At 45.0% G+C, this 27,248-nt stretch overlaps 1 protein-coding gene across 1 annotated transcript; it reads left to right on the top strand.

Moving 5' to 3' along the window:
- Positions 1-5,538: 5,538 nt before the first annotated feature.
- On the top strand, positions 5,539-25,160 carry CCN5 (cellular communication network factor 5). Its single transcript, XM_066623122.1, has 5 exons — positions 5,539-5,630; positions 8,818-9,034; positions 11,886-12,137; positions 13,968-14,170; positions 18,854-25,160. Exons 1-5 carry the CDS (start codon positions 5,583-5,585, stop codon positions 18,869-18,871), a joined length of 738 nt encoding a protein of 245 aa, XP_066479219.1. The 5' UTR covers positions 5,539-5,582; the 3' UTR covers positions 18,872-25,160.
- Positions 25,161-27,248: the final 2,088 nt, after the last annotated feature.

Here is a 27,248-nt window from a genome sequence, read left to right as displayed (position 1 = left end):
GGGCCTGCTTCTTCTGCTTTGGAAGAAGTGGCTGCCCTTGTTCAGAGAGGTGTGCAACCATGCCAAGAATGGCTGCAGGGGAGGGCAGGTTCTCCTGCCCACCCCCACAGTCAGTCTTGGTATGATCGCTCAGCGAGACTGCCCATTTTGGAAGAAGCAGCCGGCCTTGCTCCTTCCGAAGTGGGCAGCTTAACCCAGAGCACTCCAGAAGTAACTGTGGCGACATCATCATGTCATTGCTATTACTTCTGGGTTGGAGCGGGTGGCGGATCGACCAACATACCCCAGGGTGGCACACTGGTCAATTGTGCCGCTGACTCCCAGGCAAGTATGTATTGGATTATAGCCTACACAGGGCTCAATCCAATGGTCTGATGCAGCATCAGAACTCATGTTCCAGTGGTGCAACATGCTTTGCTGCAGTCACAAAATGTGACTTGCCATTCCTTGCAACTGGCCATTGCCAGAAGCTGCAATCAGCTACAGCTGCATGCCAGCAAACTCAGGAGAAACCCTGGCCCTCGTAAGTCAGGGCAAGCACTGGGCAAGGGGAGGAATGGGGTAGAGAATGGGCAGGAAGGGGTTGTTGGCAACAGCAGTTCCACCGTTATTCTATTCCCTTCATTATCATTATCAGACCCACCTACCTGGGTCTGCTTGGACTTGCACCAGCAAGATCATCACCTTAGGCAAAGTAGACCCACTGCAGCAGCAGATGCTTACCCCTGAACAAGGGAACAAATGTTACCTTATCCGGAGGCGATTTCTGGGATTGCCCCCCCTGCAGGTTGCAGTGCACGCTCTGGTGGTGTGGCTGCACTGATGGGGAGGAGTTAGATAGGATTGGGTTGTTACATGGAAGTAAGTTCCAATGAACTGGACTTACTTCTGAGTAGACATGCATGGGATTGCAATATCATCTATCTTTACCCATATACAGTCCGCACAGTTCTTCTTATTTGATCAGTTACAGCCAAGCCACCACTCTCATATTTCCTACGAGTAAAATGCCTGCCATTATGACAAGTGGGTGGGTGATGGAGAGGGAACTTTTATATAGCAGGGATCCTTGGATGGACTTGTGCAATGTGTCTCTCTGCACTTGTCAGCACAGAGAAATGTACAACAATACTGGCACATTTGGTTTCTCAGCTTGGAATATGACTGCTGGAACTACCAATGGGCATGTTCCTACCACAGGTCACATTTAGTTTGGAGAAGATAGCTTGTCATTAAATTATCACAGGGACACCCACAGCAGTTTCAAGAATTCCACGGGGAATAACAATAAAGATACAAAATCAACTGTGCTAAAGAAGACAATAACTTCTGTTGTCTAGACAAGAATCGACTGGATAGTCTATCATTTTCTATGGCTGTATCCTCCCCGTTCCCTTATTTATTGCAAGAGAATGAGAGATCTCTCCTCCTTTCCTCTTAGTCTAATGGCAAATCAAAAACCAGCTGAAGTGACAGTGTGGTGGAGAAGTATCTTACTGTGGGAGGAGAATGGGGAGCAAGAGGGAAGAGATGTGACTCATATCACATGACAGGATGTCAACTTATCCACCACCTTCACTTCAGTTGCTGAAAGTTTCATGTTAATTATATGTAATAATGTGCAAGCAAGCTTCACTGTACATTTTAATAAAGGGTTTGGTGAGCACAGCAGTCTGTTGCTTTTCATGCCCTAGAAGCACCTAGTGTGAGAAAACACTATGTTGAACTAGATCAACTTTGGTCTGATCCATCAGGCCTTGCCTTGTTTTCATATCTGAGGTTGTTGGATTGTACATATTCTTCAGAATTGGCTACACTGCCACAGGCAAAAACTAGCTCAGAGTTGATTTGCAGATGGGAAAGTGTCATCAGTCCATGAGATGAACAGTTGGGCATTTAACAAGGTGTCTGTCTAGGTCAATAAGTGCATGGGTACAATGGAACAAATGCACCCTAAGAAAACAAAACGGCTCCAATAGTGAAGAAGGAATGGTGGACAAGTAGAATGGAAAGCACAAAATTTCTGTTCAGATTAATCATCTCTTTAAAGGTAAAGTCATAAATTTAGAAAGTTTAAAAAAAAATTTATATATGGATTATTTACTGTTATCTATTTTATATATGGTTATGTTTATTTGTACGTTTACTGATTCTATACATTATATTCCTTTCTTGTGTGTGTGTAGGAAATACATGATTTTGCATGAAAGACGTCAAGAAGTGGGGTGTAAATGGGGACAGATCCCAGTGTGGATCATCATTCCCTTTTCCATGCAAATGCCAGTAGCAAATCACACACACAGGGCCTAGGAGAGGGGGGTAAAGGGGGTAATTTGTACCCAAGCCCAGGATCAGAGGAGGGGGCCCAAAATCCAAAGGAGGGGGCCCAGAAATTTCCTGGGATCTTACGTTTTCCAATTTCACCCAAACTCACTGCCCACATTACCATGGGCGCATGGCGGTGACTGCTGCCACAAGTCATATACACCAGGCCCAGGAATGCATACATTCCATAACAGTGTCACATCTGGGAGGAAACAGACCTGCTACAGTAGCTCTTTGGCTTGGGGATCTGTTAACCATGGAATGTATAGGAGCTTAGTGACACAGCTACGGGACTGCAGCTACTGCAGAAGTCAGTTTTGGTGTACACAGGACATTTTTTCCATTCTAGTGTGAGCCTAAATACAGTGATGCTAATCTCTTGCAATGATTTTCTATATTTGAAATATTTTAGAGGGACTTAGAGGAGTGAGTTTGGTTTTCCGTATTACTGTATCTTGCTGCCAACACCGGGCAAGCAGGTAGACTTGAGCTTTGCATTGGGAAGCCTTGTAGACCTGAGCTCCAAAGACTATTTCGTTTGTTGCTATTTTCCTTCTACTTGTTTTGCCCCCATTCTGCCCATCCCCATTGCCATCCTCACCCCACTCTGTTTCACCCCCTCCCTCTTTGGAAAGGGGTCCAAAATAAATTTTGTACCCCCCTGATAAAATTCCTCTCAGAGGCCCTGCACACACACTCACACTATGCAGACTTCACAAGCGATATCACAGGCCAACACACATTTTGCTTCCTTAAACGTTATACCAATTCCTGGGTATATTTGGGGTGCTGATTCCAAAAATGGCATCCATTTTGCCCTATCACGTCTAGTCACAGCATAGCCTCTTTAGTGAATGGTTCAAGCAGCTTTCTCATGAGGAAGTCTACACCATGGCTTCCTCATGAGGAAGCTGCTTGAACTATTCACTAATGAGACTATGCCATGTCTCCAAAACTGGACGTGATAGGGCATTTTTGGAATCAGCACCCCAAATTCATATCAAACCGCCATAAAGTTTGGGAAAAACTTTTCTGATCCTCAATTTTGTAGGCCAGTGTATTTACTAGAAAAAACCCTTAGAATGAGTCTAAGGGCCCAATCTTATCCAATTTTCCAATGCTGGTGCAGATGTGTCAATGAGGTACACACTGCATCCTGTGATGGTGAGGCAGTCACAGAGGCCTCCTCAAGGTATGGGAACATTTGTTCCCAAACCTTGGGGCTGCATTGCAGCTGCACCAATGCTGGAAAGTTGGATAGGATTGTGCCCTAAATTAATAATCTCATTCTCCAGCATAAGAGCTCATGAAAAACTAAATTTTGTCACTGTCACTTTTGCAATGGAAGGTACTCTTTGGTTTTCTCCCCAAGCTTTCTCATGAGGTGGCCTAGAGCTTGCAGAGAGCAACATCTTGGTTTGAAATTCAAACTGGAATATAAGAGAAATGAATCGGGTAAGACCCCAACCAGCCCTTGCACTAGTCTCACACCTGTGTGCTTATCACATTATGACTGCAATAGGAAGTGGTGCCTTCCTTGTGTGAATGAGCCATTACTGAACAAACACTACAGAAGGAACTTTACTATCACATCAGATGCATTGCTTGTTGGCGGAATCAGTACATTTATCTTTGATCCATCAAGTATTTGGCATAATAAGTGCAGCAGGCTGTAGAATCCTAACAAGGTAGAATGGACTCTCCCATTTTAGCCTGCAGGTGAGGAGTGCCTTTTTGAATGCTCCCCCCATTAACCCCCTGGAAGTTACCCTAACACAGGGGTGTCAAACTCATGTCATACAGAGGGCCGAAAAGCATTCATGATGCCTGCTGAGGGCCGGAGGTGATGTCATTACACAGGAAGTGATGTCATTAAACAAGTCAAAACCACTCTGTTCTCGTATAGAAACTCATAAGCTGCTAATGACATGAGAGAAAATACACAAATCTTGATCATATTTCAAGATATGGGAGAGCCCAATTATCATGTGGGTCACCCTTTCAGCAGTGTCACCTCAGCATTACTCAGCAGCTGAGAGCCTGAGGGCCAGATAAAAAGCTTCTGAGGGCCGCATCCAGCCCCCGGGCCTTATGTTTGACACCCCTGCCCTAGCAGATTAAGCCCAAGAAGATAGGATCTAGCCCAGTTTGCACCCTGAAGTGCTGATTTTCTTCTTACAGAGATGTTGGTAATGCAGGGGAAGTTTCCAAAGCTCCCCCACCTGCAAACAAAAGTGGTACAGATCTTTGCACTGCTTCTTTCTCACTTTCTTTCTCATCTTGCTATGTGTGTAGACCAGCCTTTTGAGCCGGGTGCGCAAATAATATTAGCTCGTTATAAAGTGGGATGGATGGTAATAAGCAGTCACTGCCCTCGATCTGTGATCAAGGGAGGTGGGGTGTCTCATAGAGTTACCAGGGGGCACAGGAACCAGTGCATGGCCACTAGCACACAGCACAGTCCCATCACTGTGCCACCAAGTAATGCCTGCCAGTAAGTGTGTGGGCCCTCCTCCTCAGTTTCCACTAATCAATTATGTATGTGGAGCTCCATCTACTCCATCTCATTGTTGGCAACCTTCAGTCTCGAAAGACTATGGTATTTCCACTCCACCTCATAAAATTCACAAAGTAGGGGGTCTGAGGGCCAGTCCTATCCAACGTTCTAGCGCTGATGCAGCTGTGCCAATGGGGCATATGCTGCACCCTGCGGTAGAAGGGCAGCCATGGAGGCTTCCTCTAGGTAAGGGAATGTTTGGTCTCTTACCTTGAGGCTGCATTGCCACTGCATCAGTGCTGGAAAGTTGGATTGGATTAGACCCTGAATCAGCTTGAAGTGTACTGTATAAGCTTTCATGATCCACAGAACCTCTGCCCTGTTGAAGAGGTCTCTGTCTCTACACCAAGAGAAACTTGGTCATTCAAAGATGTACTTTGGCATCTTGAGTGCTTTCTTCTCTACTGCTTCTCTTCTGCTTCTGTAACTGGGCACATACCAATTCTCTCTTCTGTGCTTTGTCAATGGGTTGCATGTTCTCACCTTGAGATGAATGGAAATGTTAACTGGAATGTGGGGATAAAAAAAAGAAACAACTTGATGCCTGTCCAAACCTACTCGTGTTTATACTGGAGCCTGGGAGTGACATCAGAGCAGGGAAGAGTATAAACACTTGCAGTACTTTACTCCCAGGCTTTAAAAACTGCAGACACGGTGCTGTCTCCAAACTGCCTGGGGAGGGATGTGCTGAAGTGTCAGAATGAAACTCCAGCTTCTCTTGATCTCCTTCCTCTGTCTTCTTTCCAAGGTAAGGAGGCTGGGAAATGTTTGCTTAGACCAGTTATTTTTATTTTTTATTTTTTTGCCTCCCCCACTCACAAACCAATTTATAATCAAGCAACTGCAGTCTGGCAACTGCAATAGTTCAAGGATGTCTTAAATACTGATTTTCTTTTATGTGCATGTTTAACGTATGTATCACATGTGTGCAAACAATGGAAAACCAAAATATATACCCAATGTTTATATCCATCAGTGGACCTGTACTTTGGTAGGACCTTCATAGTGAGTTTCACAGGCATATATGTTAACTGGAGAGCCTGTATAGTAATGAATTAAATAGTTTCTTCTGCACGTCCAGTTCTCCAAGTTACAACCTACCAAGGCAGAAAGCCAAGCAGCTGGCATTATTTTCCAAGATTGCTCAATTGTTGTCCACTATTCACTCCAAACATACAGAGAAGCACATGTACAGCTGATGCCTCCTGCAGGCTTGCTCAGGATGAATAACACAGTTCATTGAACACACACACACACACACACACACACACACACACACACACAGAGAGAGAGAGAGAGAGAGAGAGAGAGAGAGAGAGAGAGAGAGAGAAGAGAGAACAATTTAAAATCTTGAGAATTCTCCCAGCAGTTTTGGACTGCTGTTTGAATTCCAAATGTTGGACACACTGCAAGTGCTGAGATTATGGCAATTGCATGCCTGTTTGAATTGTAACTCAAAGAGTTGAGGCCCATGACCAAGATTAAATGTTACTTAAGGACACAGGGCCCAATCCTGATCATCGTGCGCTGGCTCACTGCCAGCACACACTGTTGCAAACGTGCTGTGAAGGAACGTTTGTGAGCAGTACCGCGGGCCCAGTGCTGGAGCTAGCCCAGCGCACTGGGTGGTAGAGAGGTGAGTGGGGGCATGGGGGAGATAGGGGAGGTATTCCAGGGTGTGGGGAGGGCGGGGAGGAGGCATGGTGGGAGAGGAAGCAGGGCGGGAGGAGGGCGGAACCAGCGGAGCTGGATCCAGAGTTCCATATCGAGCCTCGCGACCCGCAATGAAGCTTCTTGATTCTGCACCTGCTAAATAACCAACGCAGAGAAGCCCCACTGCAGGGCTGTTTCTCTTACTCAGGGGAAGGAGATGAATGTCCCCTTCTCCCGAGGAGCCACTGGCAGCTGCATGGTGTGCTCAGGACGCTACAACAGCCATTTTGGCGCCGTGGCAGCCCCACACACCAGGCAGCTCAGGATTGGGCTCACAGAAAGCTACAGTAAGCTGGGGAAAAGTAAAACGCATCAGTTCATACCAATATCGCATCCACAATAATCCGGTAGTGGACAGAGCAATAAATAAATAAATAATATACAATCATCAACAATGATGACAAGCAGTACCTGAAGGGCCTAATGATTCAAGCCCTTTATTCCTGGAGAAAATGATGGTTGCTACTAGCCCCAGTCCTAGATGGCATAGTTGTTGATTTTACCTATTCCTTACTACATGCTCTTATTGAATCCTGATGTACAAGGTCAGTGGTACAATTTCCAATTAAGCACCGCACTCGGAACAGACTCTTGCCTTGTGAGTGATTTTAGAGATGTTTTGTTTCCAGATTCCATGAGGGTGAGGAAAGGCCACTGTTCTCATGAGCTCTGATGCTAGAAATGCAGAAAGCAGTCGCATCACAATGGAATGATTTCCTTCTGGGTGCAAAAGGATAAGAAGGGGAAAGGACTGGGGATGAGGAATTCATTTTGGGAGGAGCCACACAGGCAGATTCTAATTCTTTGGCCCTTGTCAACTTGAGGAGCCCAAGTGCAAGTTGCCATGGATACATTATTGAATCCTTTTCATCCGAGAGCAAGAAGTACATCAAGCGTGGCTGCACACAATGCTTTGTAAAATTCCTTTATGAGAAAAGGCTATAGCGTTTGGTGCGCTTCAGTCTAAAGAAGGTGCCTGAGAGGGGACGTGATGTGTACATATAAAATTATGCATGGGATTGATAGAGAGTAGTTCTCAGGGGACATTCACTAAAGTTTTGTGATGATATATTTAGAACAGGCAAAAGAAAATATTTCTTTACCCAGAAAGTATTTAATCTGTGGAACTCCTTACCACAGGATATGGTGATGGTGCCTGGCTAAGTGCCTTTAAAAGGGGACTGGACAGATTTATGCAGGAAAAATCCATCACAGGTTACAATCTATGAAGAGTGTATGAAACCTCCTGGTTTAGAAGTAGGCTACCTTAGAATGCCAGGTGTGAGTGAGTGGTAATAGGATACAGGACAAAGTTCCAAACAACACAGTCCTGGAACGAGCTGGAATCCCTAGCATGTATGCACTGCTGAAGCAGAGACGCCTGCGTTGGCTCAGTAATGTCGTGAGAATGGATGATGGCCGGATCCCAAAGGATCTCCTCTATGGAGAACTCGTGCAAGGAAAGCGCCCTACAGGTAGACCACAGCTGCGATACAAGGACATCTGCAAGATGGATCTGAAGGCCTTAGGAGTGGACCTCAACAGGTGGGAAACCCTGACCTCTGAGCGGCCCGCTTGGAGGCAGGCTGTGCAGCATGGCCTTTCCCAGTTTGAAGAGACACTTGCCCAACAGACTGAGGCAAAGAGGTGAAGAAGGAAGGCCCATAGCCAGGGAGACAGACCAGGGACAGACTGCACTTGCTCCTGGTGTGGAAGGGACTGTCACTCCCGAATCGGCCTTTTCAGCCACACTAGACGCTGTTCCAGAACCACCATTCAGAGCGCGATACCATAGTCTTTCGAGACTGAAGGTTGCCAACAATGGTGTGCTCCCTGAGGGATCTGGAGGGTCACTGCGACATACAGATTGTTGCACTAGATGGGACCTTGGCCTGATGCACCAGGGCTGATCTTATGCTCTTATGTTTATTGTACACTGCCTTGAGCATAAGAAAGGCGGTATATACATCTTTTAAATAAATAAATAAATAGTGTGGCTTGTTCGTCCTTATCAATGGTGTTACAGCCCATCAGATGTTGTTGCTATTATTACATAGGATATGTAATATTCTACTTTATATAACTATACACACAGAGATGTATACTATAATATAGAACATCCTGGTAGATAGTGCTCTAACCATGCGCTGAAAACATAATTGGTCTTTTTGTTAAATCACTATTCTCTCTCTGTCTCTCTCTCTGTCTCTCTCTCTCTCTAGGTGTATACTCAGCTCTGCCCAACTCCATGCTATTGCCCTTGGCTCCCTCCCCGTTGCCCTCCTGGCTCCCCCTTGGTTCTGGATGGATGCGGCTGCTGCAGCATTTGTGCCCGCAGACTGGGAGAACCCTGCAACTTTCTTCACGTGTGTGATCAGAGCCAGGGACTTAGCTGTGATCACAGCACCAGCCCTACAGGGAGAGGAGGAACCTGCAATTGTGAGCAAACCCTCATCACTAATTTCAGAAATCTTTGGAATACATGGGGAAAAACAGCTTCCTTAAATGGCAGCAATCCATGGGAGTTTAATACAAATGAAAAGAATGGTTAAATGTAAATGGTGGGGAAACCCACAGGATGCTCTTGAGATGCAAGATCCAGATCTTTATTACATTACATGAGCTTTATCAGTTCTGTGTGTGTGTGTGTGTGTGTGTGTGTGTCAGAGCAGGGCCTCTGAGAAGAATTTTAACAGGGGGTACAAAGTTTATTTTGGCCCCTTTGCAAGGGGGGGGTCAAACAGAATGGGGGGTTGTGATTGGAGAGCAGAATTGGGTAGGGAGGGGTGAAACAGGGTGAGGGTGGAGACAGCTGGAAAACCTTTGGAGCCCAGGTCTACCCACCCATGTGGCATCGGCAGCTAGATCCAGTAAGATGGAAAACCAAACACACTTGTTAAGTCTCTTTAAAATCTTTTAAATCTAGAAAATCATTGAGAAAATTAGTATCATCATATTTAGGCTCCCACTAGAATGGAAAGTGTTCTGTGCATACAAAAGCTTGCTTTGGCAGCAGCTGTGTCCCTGAGCTCCTACACACTCCTTCATAGTAAGTAGATCTGCAAGCCAAAGAGCTACTGTAGTAGTTCAGTTTCCAAATTTGACACTGTGTTAAGGAGTGTCATAAATACATTCTTCGGCCCGGCACAAATGGCTTGCCAGTAGCTGCAGCCGCAAGTTCATGGTAGTATCCCCAGCATCCCATGAGGGCAACAAGTCTGAGTTGATAGGAAAAGATCCCAGGAAATTTCTGGGCCCCCTCCTTTGGCTCCTGGGCCCCCTTTTTGACCCTGGGCCCAGGTACAAATTACCCCCTTTACCCCCCTCTCCTAGGCCCTGTGCCAGAGCCAAACTAGACTTCAGTATTCATGAATCTCCCATGAATTTTAGAAAAGATAATAGCCACTGTGGAGTCTGGAGAAAATTCAAGGGAAAATTCAGATTGGGACCATGGTACCAGAGGAAGAGCTTTCTAACCTTTGTCTTTCCACATAGGGCTATCAAATATCAGCCCCAGACTTGGAATTCGGAGGGCCCTGTTTGGCTGTCCAGGCAAATGATCCAATCTCCAATCACCCACTACATCTGCTGCCTCTTGCCCTCTCTCCTCCATTCAAAACTGAGTGTGCAGGGCTGGTTGCAATTGGCCTGTAAGGCTGATTTGTGTTGTTGTTCAGTCAATAGCTGGTCACTATGTGACATCTTCATGCCCCATCTTATGACATGACTGGGCCCTGCCTCTTGAATTTCAGGGTTGGGGATGCCTCTATTTCTACACCAATTTTCTAATTCAAATTACTCGCCCCTCCCAAAGCTGCCACTCAGAGCAAAATATAGATATCATACAACACAGGTGTGCACCTGTGCGTGTGTATTTGTGCTTTACTTGGGAAAACAGCAGCATGGGGAGAAAGGGTTAAACTGCCCTCCCTTAGTGTCAAGAGGAGACCAATCCTCTTCTTTTGCTCTGTCCCCAATTTGCATGTTTGAACATTCTGAGTTTCAAATGTCACACTGGCTCATGCTGCAGGTTTCAAACATTCCCACTGTTTGGAGGGCATCTCACCAGAAAGGGATGAAGCTCTTACCATCCCATAAATCTGCATTTCTGATTACAGTTCAGGAAATAGGTACACAGAGCAGGCTGGGTTTTACGTCACCGCTGTGTGTGCTCTAGTCTTCTTCTGGAGCTCCCAGGTAGCTGGCAGGAATGCAAACAAAACTTAGCAAATATGCCCTGATTTCCTGTCCTACTTGGAGAGTTCAGATCAGCTGACAGGGACGTGAGCTAAACAAATATCAGCCCCATACAAAATAACAAGACTTAATTGGGAACAAAATCATTTTCCTCCTTAGAAAGGGAAGAAAAACTGGTAGGGGCTCCTGGAAATTTATGATTCTGATGCCACAGGTTGCGGAGTCTTTCTGCTTTGTTCGGTTATAAGTGCATCAGACAGGAAAATAAATGGTGAGGAAAAATAAAGCTGATTGCAGCTATCAAAATAATAAAGAGCCCAATCCTATCCAACTTTCCGGCACTGATGCAGCTGTGCCAAAGGGGCATGCACTGCATCTTGAGGTGGGGACAGCAATCACAGAGGCTTCTTCAAGGTTCGGGAATGTTTTTTTCCTTACTTCTGGGCTGCATTGCAGCTGCGTCAGTGCTGGCAAGTTTGAAAGGATTGGGCCTAAACAATAGGGTTTCAGACAGGTAGAAGCTGCCATGTGCATTTGCAAAGGGAAGGAGGGATATAAATCTTTTAAGTAAATACAGAAAACCAATTTTCCAAAGACTCTGAAATAAAATTGAAAAGCCTTAATGGAATGGTGAAGAGTTAGTGGTGAAACATGTACTTTGCATGGTTCAGTTCCCAGCACCTTGGCCTAAAAGGATCAGGTAGCAGGTGTGAGAAAGGATTGTGACTGAGACTGAGAGACCCATTAGGCTAGAAGGACTAGTGGTCTGACATCACTCATCCACAGAAGACAGCTTCTCATATTTTTCTATTAAATTGCCCCGTGTAGATCTAAAGTAGATTCATATGTAAACTTCACCTCCATCTACCCCTGATGGTGCGCTGTGAAGAAGATCTTAATGTTCAGGTTGTTCATATAGGAAAAGTTCTAGGAATTATTAGTGTTGCTTTGCTGAGAAATGGAATTCCCTGTAAAAATTCCCATTTGTAAAAATTCAGATGCAAATATCGGTTTCATCATATTGTCTGTGTGACTCTAGCACAGGTTGAATGCCTAAATTTGATTTGTCCCATTCTCTCTGGTGTGGCTGCAGATGAGGAGGAAGATGACAATTGTGAGGTGAATGGCAAGATCTATCGGGATGGGGAAGTTTTCCAGCCAAATTGTAAGCTTCAGTGCCGCTGCTCAGCTGGAGGCTTCACGTGTGTTCCCCTCTGCAGCGAGGATGTTCGGCTCCCCACCCCAGATTGTCCCCATCCCAAGCGCGTGGAGGTCCCAGGGAAGTGTTGTCAGGAATGGATTTGTGAGCGGCAAAGCAGACGGCCTGTGCAGGATACCATGGCAGGTACTGCTGACAGGCCCCAGACTACACTGGCAGTCATAATGTTGTTGTGGAGGGTAGAAAAACTACATGTTATGATAAATCTGATCTTAAAAGGTGGGCTTAACATAGGAAGTAAACAGGAAAGCAACTGTGGGGGCGGGACCTGATGCAGATCAGGACCATGTTGTGTAGGAAGTGGGATTTAACACTTTCCCTCTGGGTAAGAAAATTCCTGCAGAAAATTCCCCCCTCTTGCCAGCTGGCTACTTGTTGCAAATAACCAATTTGGGGGCAGATAGCTAGCTTAGGGGGAGCTTTTTGTTAGGGAAACAGTGCAGGGGGGACCCCCCCCCAGTGCACAACAGCCTTGATTCATAATACCACCACTCCGACAACGACTTTTTTGTAACAGAATTTTGCTTTCGTTTCTGTGTTAGGCTCATGTCTTAATGACGGAATGCACTGTTTGGCCCCTGGAACCCCAAAATCTATTGGGGGCCTCCATCAAACATTTTAGTTATTATTTTAGGGCTCATGAATGCCGGTGTGTTGGGCTGGGAGGCATTATGGATGCTCAACCTATGCACAGTCATTAAAATGGGAGCTCTCTACCCATGTTCTAAGGAACATGCATAGGTTGGCTAGGAGTTTGCCTCTGTGCTGCTGGAAAAGGGCTATACAGTACTCAGAATACAGCAACATTTCAGAATTCAAATTTAACTGTTTGAATTTCAAAAATCGTCCAAGTTTTGCTTTAGAAATTAGAAATTTGTTGTCGTCCCCCCCTTTGAAGGCAACCACTTCAAGATGGGTCACCATGTTAGTCAGTTGCAGCAAAAATGACAAAGACTCTTGTGGCACCTTAAAGACCACCAACTATATTGAAGCATAACAAGTTGTCATGGAATAGAGTCTACATTATCAAATGTATAAATTGTTATCCTTGTTTGGCACAAGTGCACATGCACACAAGGAAAAAAAAACTGTAAACAATCAAGCCAAATGTGCCATTAAATGTGTCAACAGTGGGCCAAATGGCCACGGTACAACCTATGACAATTCTGGGTAAACTTTATACACATATATGTTTTCAGATCCACTCCATGTTTTCCTAGTAGCTCTGACAAGCCAGAATTTAGAATAATTCCAACCCAGGTTTTAGTCAGAACCCAAGCTCTCTCCACACCAGATAGACATTATCTAGTAGGGAAGAATGAAAGAGTCTGGCAGGGCACATTCTAAACAGGGTGACCAGATGTCCTTTTTTATCCTGAACATGTCCTCTTTTTTAGCTTCATGTCCTGGAAAAGAACTTAAATGTCCTCCTTTTCCCTGTGAGCAGGCAGCACAGAGCCTTCTTGGAATGAATAAATCATATGTAATATAGTTTTAAATTTAAAAATAAAAAATACAGTGTTTAATCAAATGAAATTCATATATATGAGTGCTTTGTAGCTTTTATTTTGTCATGTCCTACATTTTTCTTGGATGCCCTACATTTTGGGGTGCCTTGTCCTCTTTTGCAGTTATGACATCTGCTCACCCTGATTCTAAATGCTTGCTTGATATCCAGGTTTTCAGTTAAATTGTACTTTTACATCAGCTATTTTCAACCAGTGTGCCATGAATGATCTGCAGGTGTAAGTCTCATGAACTCAGGTGGGTTTACTCCTGAGTAGACATGCCTCGGGTTGCACAATTATGTGTGCTCTAGTCCTCAAAAGGGCTACGATACATGTGCTAATCTTTAAAATGCCACAAGGCTCTATGCTGTCAATGCTCTCACTCTCAATGAAATTCTTTTATGTCAATATTTAAAGCCTTCCCTTCCTGATCTCTGTTCTCATTCAGCACAAAGGCTGCCTGCGATGGCTTCAATAGCCTTTCCCTATCAATGTGAAGAGTGGAGCACTCAGTGGTCTGCCTGCTCTACAACCTGCGGAATAGGGATTGCAACACGAGTGTCTAACCAGAACCAGTACTGCAGGCTCGAAACTCAGACGCGCTTGTGTATCCATGGACCTTGCCAGAGTCTGATGGGAATAAATAGCATGGTAAGTGATGGACTTTGGCAAGACAAGAGAAACCTTCACCAGGCTGGAAGGTAGCTGCTGATTGTAAATAACAGACTTTGAGTAGGTTTGCCTCACCGACTGGCAGCCATAGATTACTAATGGCTGTAGCTGTGGCAGAGATTTTACCTGCTTAAGAAAAGAGCATCAAGGATGAAGATATGGGGCAGCAAGGGAAGAAAAAAAGGAGGGCAGTGTTAGATGTGGCAGAACAAAAGCACACAACAGAACTCTTCTCATAACTATTTCTAGAGATTCATTGGAAAATCCCAGGGCATAAAAACAGACTGGTAAAGAAGTAAGAACAGCTGGGGTGGGGTGGGGGTTAATATTGCTTCCAAATGCTTGTGGCTGGCCTTGTGACATGCCCCATCCCTTCTTTTGACCTCAATTCTCCATGTATGGCTTATCTGGGTTCTTGAAAGGTCAGATCTTAAGAAAGACGTTCTCTTTTAGTCTGGTATAAATTGTTCCAGCAAAATCAATAGTTGCGATTCAGCTGCCAAGAGCTGTAAGCCACTGAATCCCATAATAGCAATGGACCCTCCATGACCCAAAATACAGCAGCTTGATTTATTGGCAGCTTGAATTAAATAAGCCACCCAAATGGATTTAAACTGGTTAGCTTTGGGGACAGCTTCTTTGCTATCTGACCGAGAAGGCTCTGGCTTAACCTGCAGTGCTTCATGCTGGGATATGCCATTCAATTACAATTTCCCTGAAGGAAAAAAGCATCAAGCATGAAGTGCTGCAGGATTACTCTGCAAGTACTGGATTTAGAAGTCGGTGCTGCTTTGCCAAAAAAGCATGTGAAGCATCACAGTGTGCATACCTTTCACTGCACAGGTAACGTAAGAGACAGTAACATATGACACAGCTCAGGCTGATGTGAATTGAATATGTCAGGACAGGAAGAGAGGGAGCTCCAGGAAGTAACAAGAAGAAAAGAGCATGTGACCTGACTACCATGTTCACATCACACTATGTGTTGTGCACGTGTTGATTATTCCCATGCTCCTAAGTTTCTTTTCCATTGATCAGTGATGCCCTGGGCATTTGCCCCCCTTGCTCCCCCAGGTACACCACTGCCATGATCATCAGTCTAGGAAAATGGGTAATATAGCACTGTTTCTACTGCTATAAGATTGGGATTTGACGCTGAGAATAAGCATGGCAGTAGAACTGAGGCTTACATGACAATGCAGTAGCAGTGTCATCATCCTCGCACCCGTTTATTACATCTCCCCTCTTTGTGTTCACTGAATCCAATAGATTACAGTCGCCATGCAATTTGATCAGCACTACCTGTTTTCAGTTCTCTTCTCAAGTAAGCCTTAGACAATGTGTGTGTTTTATATAACCAGCTCTCCCTTCATCCAGTTTCAAGCGCCTTTCCTCCTGCAACACCCTCACCCAGGCCCTCCTTCAGGAAGCCAAATAAATATCTAAAGGTTTCTCCAGGGGGCAGTGTTGGTCTGGATGCAATTCGACTCCTTGGCCTGATCAAATCCATGTCTCCAAATTCCAAACTTTTGCTCCATTGCTTTTCTCACATCAGTCTTTCCTGGCCATAGCCAAGGCAGGATAGCCAGGCAGATGGGGCATTGCACTATAGATATGTGGTGGGTGCAGTGACTGCTCCTATATGCATTGTGATCCTCACCCCCAAGTGGTAGCTTTCAAATGACTGTTACTTATCTTTTTATTTATTATTTTTGTCTACGACTGATTCCCCCTTCCATCCAAGCCACACTGTCAATGGATCTCAGTACATTTTATTTGTGTGCTGACCCCCGTTTTAATTTGGGGGCACTATCACTTAGTAGAAAAGCACCATTGCATCACTAGAGCCTTGCACCAAAGCAGCATATTTCACTAGATATTTTGGCAAGAAAAAGGTTCTTTTAATTGTTACCAGGCGTGCTCAAAGATCATGTATAACATGCGCACACTGGAGAAATCTGTGGCTTGTGCAGAGATCAAGCGCAGTGGCTCATAGCACAGCTCAGTGGGACAGCATGAAATAAGGAGGGTTAAAGGGTTAAACTATGTGCTATTACAGATAGTTTTCATTGTGGGGATAAGAATGCAAGAACTGGGAAAAGGAATCAAAAATAAAATGCAATGCAATACACACAACAATCACGCACATAAGTTGATCCTAAATGTCACTAGTTTTAAGTAGAAGACAAGAGAATAGGAAGTCCTTATAAGGGTGTGTGTAATGGGGCAAATTAAGGAGAAAAAGAAGGGGGAGCAGGAGCCTGTAGGGAGTCCTTCATACTGCTTGACAACCCAATTGCTTGAGCAGCTAAGTTTGGGTTGCCTGGGGCTCATCTCTGGACCACCCCCTTAAATGGTGAAAAACAGAACAAGGTTAGATTGTAGAACAGTCAGAGTTGCCAAAGACTTGATTAGCTAGCCGTATCTGCTGGAAAGAGCTTGCAGCATTACAGAGATTGTGGTGGAAGGGCACCAAGACACAGCAATCTCCTGGTTCAGAGGCCGGTGGAGAAGGTTTTGGGAAGAACTCCAGGCATCAAAGTGGAAGCTTTAGTTGATTCCAGGGAGGAAAGCAAGGCAAGGGAACTGACATCGGTTTTCCTGGGGAAAGGTGTAGGGAAAGAAGGGAGAATGGTTGGGGGAAAACGAAAGTAGACTGATGCCTATTCTGGCACATTGGTGCTTGGCTATTGGAGGGAATGTCCTCAGTGGCGGACTTTCCTAGCCCTGTGCCCCGGGGCAAAGGTCCGCAATGGCACCCCCCACAGGATGCCGCCACCCCCAGCAGGCAAATCCACCTCTCCACTCACCTGGAGTGAAATGCAACCTCACACAACTCCAGAACAAGCCAGGGAAGCACAGTTTCCAACTGCGTCAGGAGTTTCAGTGAGGCTTCCACACGGTCCTAGAGGTGCACGAGGCTCAGCGCCCAGGGCATTTGCATTTTTCACAACATGGTAGGTCCACTACTGAATGTCCTTGACACAGCACCAGTGGGTAGCTGAACAATTCACATGCAATGGAAGCAAGCAAATAGCCAACACAAGAGGCCTGTGCCCCTGCTTCTAAAACCAAAATGCCCAAAAGGAAATATGAGACTATTGTGGGGTGAGCTCATCAAGAACCTTGTTTTTGATTCTTGATGGTCTTTCTCAGGCTCTGTGTTGGTACCTCTATGTGGGGCAGAGAACTTCTTGATTGCTCAAGAGATCTTAATTACCATTCAACTTTGACTGAGTTTGCAGTGGTGTGGGAAGCCAAGGCTGAAGGCACCTCTTTTGTGTCTAACCCATGGTGGTCAAACACACACCCCACGAGACCCTTTTTGGCAGCCCCCAAAAGCCCCATAGTAACCCCCACACCTCCTCCCACTCCAGCAGCTTTTTGGTCTCCCTGCGACGCATTTCCAGCTTCTCCTTCTCCAAAGGAGGAACTGGAATGGTGCAACAGGGAGAATGATAAGCTCCACTGCACCTACCACCACCTCCACCACTTGCTGTCTGAGCTTGTCGAATGGCTTTGGCAGCTCAAAATGCAGAAGTAATTGGCAGTGACATCATCATGTAACTGCCAATTACTTCTGGGTCAGCACATGTGGGGGGTCACACCAGGGTCATACAGCCCCCCCCCCCGGCTGCTAGAAGCTGAATCACACTGGTCTAACCACTTAGTTTATTCCAAAGTCAACTATCAGGATGTGGTTTTTTACGGTTTAAATTTGCTGACCAGGCAAGGTGTGGCTGGTCATGGAATTTCCCGAAAAGAAAGTCAGGGCCTAAGTTAGCCAATTAAACTGCCAGGGATGGATGTGGGGAAGTTGCTCTGAAAGCTTCCATGCCAGCTGCTCAAGCAAACTACTAAGACACTGGTGTGGGTCATGCTCATGCGGTAGGCACCCAGCACAATGTATGTTTGTAGGCTAATGTATCAAAAACGTATCAGGAAATAAAAATATGGAGAGAATTTTTCAGAAGAAGAAAAGTGAAATGATGCAAATGATGTGTTTACAGCACGACACTGAATGAAGGTTGTCAATAAAGCACAAACAGGACACAAAGGGAGGAACTTTGGAAAAGATTATCACACCCTAAATTATTTCATAACCTAGAAGGACTATTGGAAAGATCATGGCCAAAGTACATGTTTTGATGGAGATCTCTGACTAGCCTTCAATGTTCTTTGTTTTGTTATTACTGAGAATCAGGAGGCTGCTGGTTTGAACAGGGGAAAAGAGCAGGTTGGTGTGTGTAGCATAGGGTTCATTAATCTTTCCCTTTCCTGCCAGTTGTCTGCTCAAAATCAATCTCTCCAAGCTGATTTTCTCCCTTTAGGAGGAAAAAAATATGGGAACCCTGTAGGGAAAAAAAAGCTTGGAGAGGATGGTTTTGATAATATCTAATGGAAGTGGAAAGGGTTAACCCATTTTTGCCCAGAGCATAGGTGTACACATTTGGTACACTGTTGTGTATATGCAAAGTTGGGCAGAAATGGCTTAAGGAGATTCTCCACACTCTTCCTGCTCTCAGACTGGCAGTCTTCTATGGCTACTTTCCAGTTAAAACAAAAACAGCTTGGTCATCCAGCTTGGTCATAAGTCTCTAAGTCAACTGTGTGTTTTCAGAAGGTGTTGGGAAAGCTACACTGACTGCTTTGTCTCTGCAGAGAGGAAGCCACTTGTAAACTGGTCCACTTCATTCAGAATACTGGCCTAATGCCAGCAACTGGACTCTCACAAGGCCACGCAGCTCTTGTTTCTGTGGTGATGAGAATGTGGCCTAAAAACAGACAGCAGAAATGACTGGCATTCACTGCAAGAAAACTCAAGAGCAACTTCTCATCACAGCCATCATCTGCCTTCCTCCATGATTCCACTGCAATTGTGCTATCATTCAGTGAAAAAAAAAATAGACCATATGTTTTATATAGCGTACAGTGTTGATGTGTGTCTGACCAGTTTGTGGCTACTATTATAAATCCATCCATTGGAGAAATGATGCTGTGCAGCTACAGAAATGCATGGAACCAGGTCCTGTTATTTCTTCTGCATTGTCCCTTCGTCGATGGATCGTTCTGGTGACCTAGTTGGTGGGGTGCCACCATTTTTCAAAGTAGGTGTGGTTGTCAGAGGCAAATAAACAAATAAATAAATGCAATGATGGACTGCTTGAGGATTGATTGACCACAGTTAGGTCCAGGGGACTTGCAACAAATATCATGAGATGTACTTCAGAGACAGTAGGCCAACAGTCTAGCAACAGTCTAGCAACTGATGCACACACTAGCTTTGAGGCCAACACTGTAGGCCAACAGTCTAGCAACTGATGCACACACTAGTTTTGAGTCACACAGGAAATGGGGTGTCTGCGGAAATGCTCCTGGCAATCAGTGCGACAAGGGTCTACCAAGAAGTTAATGACAAGATTTGTCTCATAAGCAAATGCACTATTTTTCCTAGTCCTCCCTTCCCTTTTCTTCTCAGTCCAGTAGCTCCTGGAACTGGTAATTCATAATTCTCACTACAGTAGCAGAATTCAAAAACAAGGTAGGGTATATTCATGTTACAAACTGATACTAATTTTAGAATAGTTAACTAGAAGTTCTCATCCTCCCCTCCAGTCATCTCTTTGTGTGCTTTCCCTCTTCATTGACAATATCAACATTCCCTTGTTGAGCAAGCCTGAAGCCTTGGCTATACCTCTGAATTCTCTCTTTTTATATCTGTATACCTCATCTGTCACCAAATGCCACTTCTCCCTCTACAACACTGCACAAATACATGCCTCTCTTATCATTGCAGAGGTAACACTAGATCAAACCCTGGTCATCTCTTGCCTTGACTACTGCAACCATCTCCACTCTGGTGGCTCACCTCAATGCCCTCAGCTCCAGCATCCTGCCGACAACCATTATTTACTCTCTTGTTAATCTCATCATGTTACACTTCTCCTTAAATCTCTGCACTGGATTCTTGTCCGCTCTGGAATCCAGCACAAGCTCCTGGTCCTTACCTTCAAAATCCTCCATGGCTTCACCCCTCCTTACCTCTGCTCTCATATCCCACCACACTTCTGCTTATGACCTTCACTCTTCTGGCTTCACCCCTCAGCTGCTCCAAGGTCTCTAAGTGTCTCACACCATGTCACCCCTTCTTCATTTCTGTCCCTTTTGCCAGGAACGCCTGCCCAAATCACCTATTTCACTTGGGCTTAATTGCTGTGGGACATAAGAACATAAGAACAGCCTTGCTGGATCTTGCCACAGGCCCATCTAGTCCAGCTTCCTGTATTTCACAGTGGCCCACCAAATGCATCGGGGAACACACAATACAGAAGAGACCTGCATCCTGGTGCCTTTCCATACAACTGGCATTCTGAGGTAACCCATTTCTAAAATCAGGGGGTTGCACATACACATTATGGCTTGTCACCCATGATGGACTTTTCCTCCTGAAACTTGTCCAATCCTCTTTTAAAGGCATCTAGGCCAGATGTCATCACCGCATCCTGTGGCAAGGAGTTCGACAGACAAACTACACGCTCAGTAAAGGGACTGGATGGTGGTGGTTAAGACTTTACAGAAAAAGTGGGCTTTAAGGAAGAATTTGAAAGAAGTAAGAGGGGGACATTCACAATCACTGTACTCCAGCATCTATCCAAGTACACTGTAGTGCCTGTTGGATGCCTCCCCTTCAGGGTGACCAGATGCAAAGGAGGACAGAGTGCCTATACCTTTAGCCACTGTCTAAAAGAGGGAACTTGGGCAGGTGCAGCTTTTTAAACCCTTCCATGTTGAGCTGCACCTGCCAAAATTCCCTTTTCTACATGGTTAAAAATGTATAAGCACTCTGTCTTCCATTGCCTCCTTGCCTCCCTTACTTCTTTCAACCCTGTACCTGCTCTGCCTTCCTGCAGGCCTTACCTGCTTGATGGCCACAAGCCCCCTTCAGGTCTAGAACCCAAGAAGGCCATCTCACCTCTCCAGCTGACTTCTCAACTACCTGGTTGGGGATGATTGCTACTCAATCATCATATCGCCTTGTGAATATTTGTTCAAAAACTGATCTAAAACACTTTGAGAACATTTTTGCTTTTGTACCCCGGGGAACAGACCTAAAACTGTAGGTTTAATTATCATTGTTGCTATGGGAGAATCAGTTATTTTTGTTTTGGCCTTGGAGAATAAGACAACAATTATCCAGCTACATCCAGCTGATACCAAAAATAAACAGAATGTGTTCAAACTGTCACCAAAGCAAATGGGTTCTTCTCCCACTTTCTTTCCTTGAAGAAAGCATGAAAATGCTTTCCCTTGAAGTAATCCAATAACAAGAGAAAAATGTTTCTTTATAGCACCTTCTTCACTTTCTTAATGGAGGGACTATGGTTTCAAAAACACAAGAAGCTCTCTCTCTCTCTCTCTCTCTCTCTCTCTCTCTCTCTCACTCACTCACCCCTTCCCAGATGACCAGGCATTCTACTTAGTGCCTTTTGTGGCCTGCCATCAAACTAAGAGAATCAAAAATAGGGAAAACAAGTTTCAAAGAGAAGAGGTGGTCAGAATCCACATTAAAGCAACTACAATCAGGTCATTGGGCCACTCAAAAGTTTCATGAAGTGATGAAGACTTTTCACTGGGCTCAAGAATGAAGCTTAAATGCCCTCTAATGGCCTCATTCTAGCTCTGCAGACAGAACAGCTGAAAATGGGGACTGGACAACTGAACAGAGGAGAGGAGTAGCAAGTATACTTGCATTTATTTTGAAAACAGCTAATATTTTGCATTGGCAAGCAAAGATATTTGTTTCTTCAAGATACTTTTTAAAATCTTCGGATTCCACTCAAGAGAAGGCTTGAAGGGCTTGTGTCAAATAAAAACCATCAAAGTATGTAAAAAGAAATCCAACAAAAATAAAACAGCAAAAATAATAGGAAGGAAGATGAATAAAGCAGAGAAGTGGGAAAAGTTCAGCTCCCATCAACTGTGCACCCCTATTGACATTAAAATTAGATACTTCCTGCCAAGTCCTTGTTTTAAAATTAGATGCAAGTCTACATTTGAAAGGACCAGATTCTGCTTTATATGTGGACAGGGCAGGGAACTGAGCCACAAACAGGACTGCTTCTGTGAATTCTGTTTGGCCCTCAGTCTCCTCATAGAATCACAGAATGCTAGAGATGGACATTCTATCTAGATTCTAGATCAGGAGTCTCCAAACCCTGGCCCAAGGGCCAGATGCAGCCTGCGGCAAGCCTCTATCTGACCCATGACAAGCCTCTAGTCCCTTGCAAACCCCTGGTCCACTTGACCAAATGTGAACAGAGATGTGCTCTGGTCACATCTGGAGTTTATTCTGAAGGTTGAGGAGGCCTAGAACGCCTTCTAAAGGCCCAACACATCACTTCATGGTTTTTCCAAAAAGTGACATTTTTGGGCTCTTGGAAGGCCTTAGGCTTTCTGAGGGTGAGTCCATTCATTCATTTATTCCTTCATTTAAGTTCCGTCTCTAATGTATTTATTTAAATTCTATTTTTAAAATTTATTAATGTTTCCGGCCCTCAAAACCTTGCCAGATATTTGATGCGGCCCTCTGGCTGAAAAGTTTAGAGACCCTGCTCTAGATGAACATCAAACCTCAAGAGTGTGATTTACATTAAAAGGGGCCTTTGGCAAAGAGAAAAGCCGACAGTGGTGACCTAGGGGTTAAATGCCAAAAAAGAGCATTTGAACCACTATTTTCTAGCCATTGAGATTACAGATGAGGAAAACAATGAGGCTGCAATCCTATGCACACTTACCAATTCACACTTACCTGGGAGTAGGCCCTATAGACTATAATGGGGTTAACGTTTGAGGAGACATGCATAGGATTGGGCTCTAAGAAATATTGCTCAGTGTCTCTGGAAGGAAAACCTATTCCCTCTTAAAAAATTTGTTGATGCCTCAGAAGCCAGGAGACAAAAGTTTAGCAGGTCTGCAAAATATCTTAATGGAATTGTATAGTCCCCAGACAAATATGATTCCAGTATATTTTAAATATTTAAATATAATATGAGGAGAGAAGGTACGTCTACACCAGAAATTGTAGCTGAGCTGAAAAAGACTCACTCAGTTGTGCTCCTTTAGTGGAGTCCTGGAGGATAAGTGGAGAGATAGGTTTGTTTGTGGTGTGAATTATGAGAAAATTCAGAGGCAAGGGCTGGCAAGAGAAACTGGACCTCAGCCAAGAACTGAAATATTAGCAATAACTACGGAGATGGCCTTGAGAAACTTGAAAGGGCTTCTAGCTAGAAAACAAAGAAACCCAGATGGAGTCCACAAGCAACAAATAAAGCCAACAACTGAAGCTTTGGGCCTTGGGAAGGTGCTTCCATTATGGAGGAGTTTGTTCCAATTCCATTTGTAAGCAACTTGTTCAGATTCAATACCGTAAAACAGGGTGTTTTGCCAGGAAATATAGTGAGCCATCAGATCAGATGTCACAATAAGGCAGTAATCGTTGTCCCCCCTTCCACTATGCCAGGGAATAAGGTAGGAACCAGATGACTTGGAGGAGAAGGAAATGGCAGAAGAGGTTGCACAATGTGGTGTAGTTCTCACTCCACGGTGGGTTATGCAATCTTACTCCATGGTTCGGTGCTACAGCAATGAGACTTCAAGGAGTCTTTGGACTGTGTGCTCCAACTATCACCTCCCTTTCTTTGTTACCTGCCTGGCTGCTCCACCTGACCACTGCCCTGCCCTTTGAGATGAGAGAACAGATTTTTTCTCCACTATGGCACTGCCAAGGTAGCCACTGCTCCCACTTCTGGACCACTGCTGCCTCCAAGACTTCCTTTTCTACCCACCCATTCTTGTAAACTGGCTGGGTAAGGAAGATGCTGGGAGCAGAGAAGAGCTTTAGACTGGCACTTTGACCTGTCCAATGTAACAGGTGGAGCTGAATAAGGGCTATCTTCCCCTCAGTAAAGTTAAGTGTTGGAAGAGTTAGGGTAGATAAAAAAGACATTCCTTTACTTAGCGTGTGATTAGTCTGTGGAACTCCTTGCCACAGGAAGTAGTGATGGCATCTTGCCTAGATGCCATTAAGAGATGATTGGACAAATTTCTGGAGGAAAAGTTCATCATGGACTATAAGGAAATGTTAGAGTCACCACAAGGGGAGGTACAACGAGGCACATGCTTGAAATGGAAAAGCCAATGCTCTACTAAGAACCCTCAGTTGTTTAGCCAGGAGGGGAAGGTGAAGCAGGCCAGATGGAAACCATGGCCTGAATACAAAAAGAGCTGTGCAAAGGAGTTAAAGCACCAGTGTCACCAGGAGGAGGGTGACCAGTGAGAACCTTACAAAAGGAAATAAACAAACTGGGAATAATAAACTGTATAGAAATGTATGCAATGCCTGTAATGTGAAATAACAAATGAAATGTGTACTGACGTATGAAACAAGCAAGCTGTAAAATGTATGTAACAGAAATGTCGAAAATGTACCCACTGTATGAAAACCAAACTGTGCTGAAAGCAAATGTACCAATGTTTGAAAGGGAACTATCCAGCCAGAAATTAGGAGGGGTGTTAAGGGTTCATCCCCGGGACTGCTAGGTAATTTACTGGCTGAATAGTAGCAGGCCTGAAGCCTTGGCCTGACTAAGCCAGCACAGCATCCTGGGAGCAAAGGATGATGAAATATCTGGTGATCCATACCAGGTGACATTCCCTGTGTGTGTGTGCGTGCGTGTGTGTGTGTGTGTGTGTGTGGCAGCGCATGCCAAGTCAGAGTGACTCTGCAGATTTTACTGCTCTCTGAGTGGCTACCACTCATATATATTCCAGCAGGAGCAAGCTGGGTTGTGGGAGATGCAGAGTGGATTTTGTGCCGAAGGCTACGTCTGTGTGATCAGTGATTCCTGTACCATTTGTACTATTTGGACTGTTGCTGTTGTAAATATTGTACATAGTAAAGAGGCGTTTGGTGGAGGACTTCTGCCTTGTGTCGTCTTTGTCGCCGGGAGTGTGTGCGCTCCGACCTTGGGAGATAGGCAAGCCGAGCAGCCAGATGGCAGCTAGCTGCGTGAACGTCTTCTCCAGCTCGCAACAGTTACAGGTCATGGTAGGTATGTGCAAGGTAGAGGTAGGCTGCCTCCGATTGCCAGATGCGGCGGGTGGGCACAAGGACACAGGTTGTGTCTGTTGTCTAGTGTGTTCCCTGAAGCATTTGGTGGGCCACTGTGAGATACAGGAAGCTGGACTAGATGGGCTTTTGGCCTGATCCAGCAAGGCTCCTCTTATTTTCTTATGTTTAACACAACACTCACTTATTGATTAATACTATAAGATTCCCTGTCACATAGGGGCTGACAAGCAGCAAAAGTGGTTTCATTGCTTGCCCTATTGATAGAGGTATAATGTTTTGGTGATAACAAAATAAAAACACATGACTGATTTCTGCACTTCTTATTTAAGAAAAAAAACAAAAACACCCCCCCCCCAATCTACATATAGGTTGCTGTGTAGGCTGATTGGGCTGGAGTGGTGGGTGCATAGGTAATTACTGTGGCTGCATCTGCTGCCACTATACCACCTTTATCACCTACCTAGTACACTTTTAAAGCAATTATAATTTATAATTATAATTTATAAAAAATGCAGCCTTGGAATAAAACACATAACACTGTTTTCTGCACTTTTCCTCTTTGGGAAGAAAACAAAAACTGAAGAAAAAAATAAAAATGTTTAAGAACACCTCTAACTATGGGCATTGCCCTTTCTGAAGCAGGAGGGAGAAGCATTCCAATAATCTAGTGCAGGGGTCTCCAAACCTTTTGGACAGAGGGCCGCATCAAATATCTGGTGTGGTGTGGAGGGCCGGAAAAAATTTTTTAATATAACATTTAAATAAATTTGAGATGGAACTTAGATGAGTGAATAAATGAATGAATGGGCTCATTCATTCAACCTATCTGCCCCTCGGAACACCCTCCAGACACAATCAGAGCACAGTTCTGGTCATATTCAGTTGAGTGGGCCAGAGGTTTTCAGGGGACAAGAGGTTGGCCGTGGGCCGAAAAGAGGCTTGCTGCAGGCCGCATCTGGCCCCGGACCGGGGTTTGGAGACCCCTGATCTAGTGGTTACTCAACCCCTCAGAGATCCTGGTTCATTTTGAGCATCAACCTTTTCCTCTGATACTCCATCACATGGAGTGGGAGGCTGTTCTAGCCCATATAATGGGAAATAGGGAAGAATGGCCAATTGGATCTGTCTCAAGGATACTAGATAAGCAGAACTGGTTCATTCTCAAGTGGAGAAAAAGCTCTATATTTGGCATCAAAAAAATTCCAGCTCTATCTGTATGGGAGCTTTCCACCATTGCCCATAGTTTTGACGACAGATGATAGAAATGAGCTTCAACAAAGGCCCAATCCTATGGGTTTGTTGTGATGGCTTGCATCCAGGTATGCCAGCGCAATGAGGGCCCTGCTAGTGTGGCAGCCTCTCTGCTGGTCTGCGCAGTGCTGCCCCTGGTGCAACAGCTGGAAAGCCATGCACCACCAGCAGTGCAGCTGGGCCGGTGGGATTCTGCCAGCAGAGTGGTGGGGATTGGGGTGGATTGGGGCCAGACAAGAGTGGACCCAGTGGCTGCAGCATTAACTTCATCCAAAACCCCCATCCTGAGCCAGACACATCCCTAGCAGAGCTATGCCAGCAAAAGATACCATGCAGTGGCGAGGAAGTACTTTTCCCTCTCCTGACCAACATAATCCCTGGACAGCACACTGGACACAGCAGATGCTGTACTGGTGGCTCTACATCCAACCTGCTTTTGCTACATAGAATTGGACCCTAAGAATTCAACCAGCCAAGATGTCTGGCATGGGAAAGTATCCTCCATTGGAGATACTTGAGTGAGGTTTTAGTTATGTGAAAGAAAGAAGAGCTCTTAGTTATTTGAAAAATTTCCGGGAAGTACTGTTTAAGACTGCATCAGAAGCCACCAAAGGCTTTCACAGCAGTCCTGAATGCCATGCGGGGCTTCAGCAGCCCCCGAAATGGCTCTGGAGG

This window comes from Tiliqua scincoides, chromosome 4, assembly GCF_035046505.1.
Source record: "Tiliqua scincoides isolate rTilSci1 chromosome 4, rTilSci1.hap2, whole genome shotgun sequence".
Lineage (NCBI taxonomy): Eukaryota > Metazoa > Chordata > Lepidosauria > Squamata > Scincidae > Tiliqua > Tiliqua scincoides.
This window is presented reverse-complemented; position numbering and strand designations above follow the sequence as displayed.

What these genes read in the sequence shown, in the direction of transcription:
- CCN5 (XM_066623122.1), top strand. Translation starts at nt 5,583, where the DNA reads ATGAAACTCCAGCTTCTCTTGATCTCCTTCCTCTGTCTTCTTTCCAAG. An exon ending in TCCTCTGTCTTCTTTCCAAG is followed by an intron (nt 5,631 to 8,817) that starts GTAAGGAGGCTG and finishes CTCTCTCTCTAG; the next exon opens with GTGTATACTCAGCTCTGCCC. An exon ending in TGTGCAGGATACCATGGCAG is followed by an intron (nt 12,138 to 13,967) that starts GTACTGCTGACA and finishes GTTCTCATTCAG; the next exon opens with CACAAAGGCTGCCTGCGATG.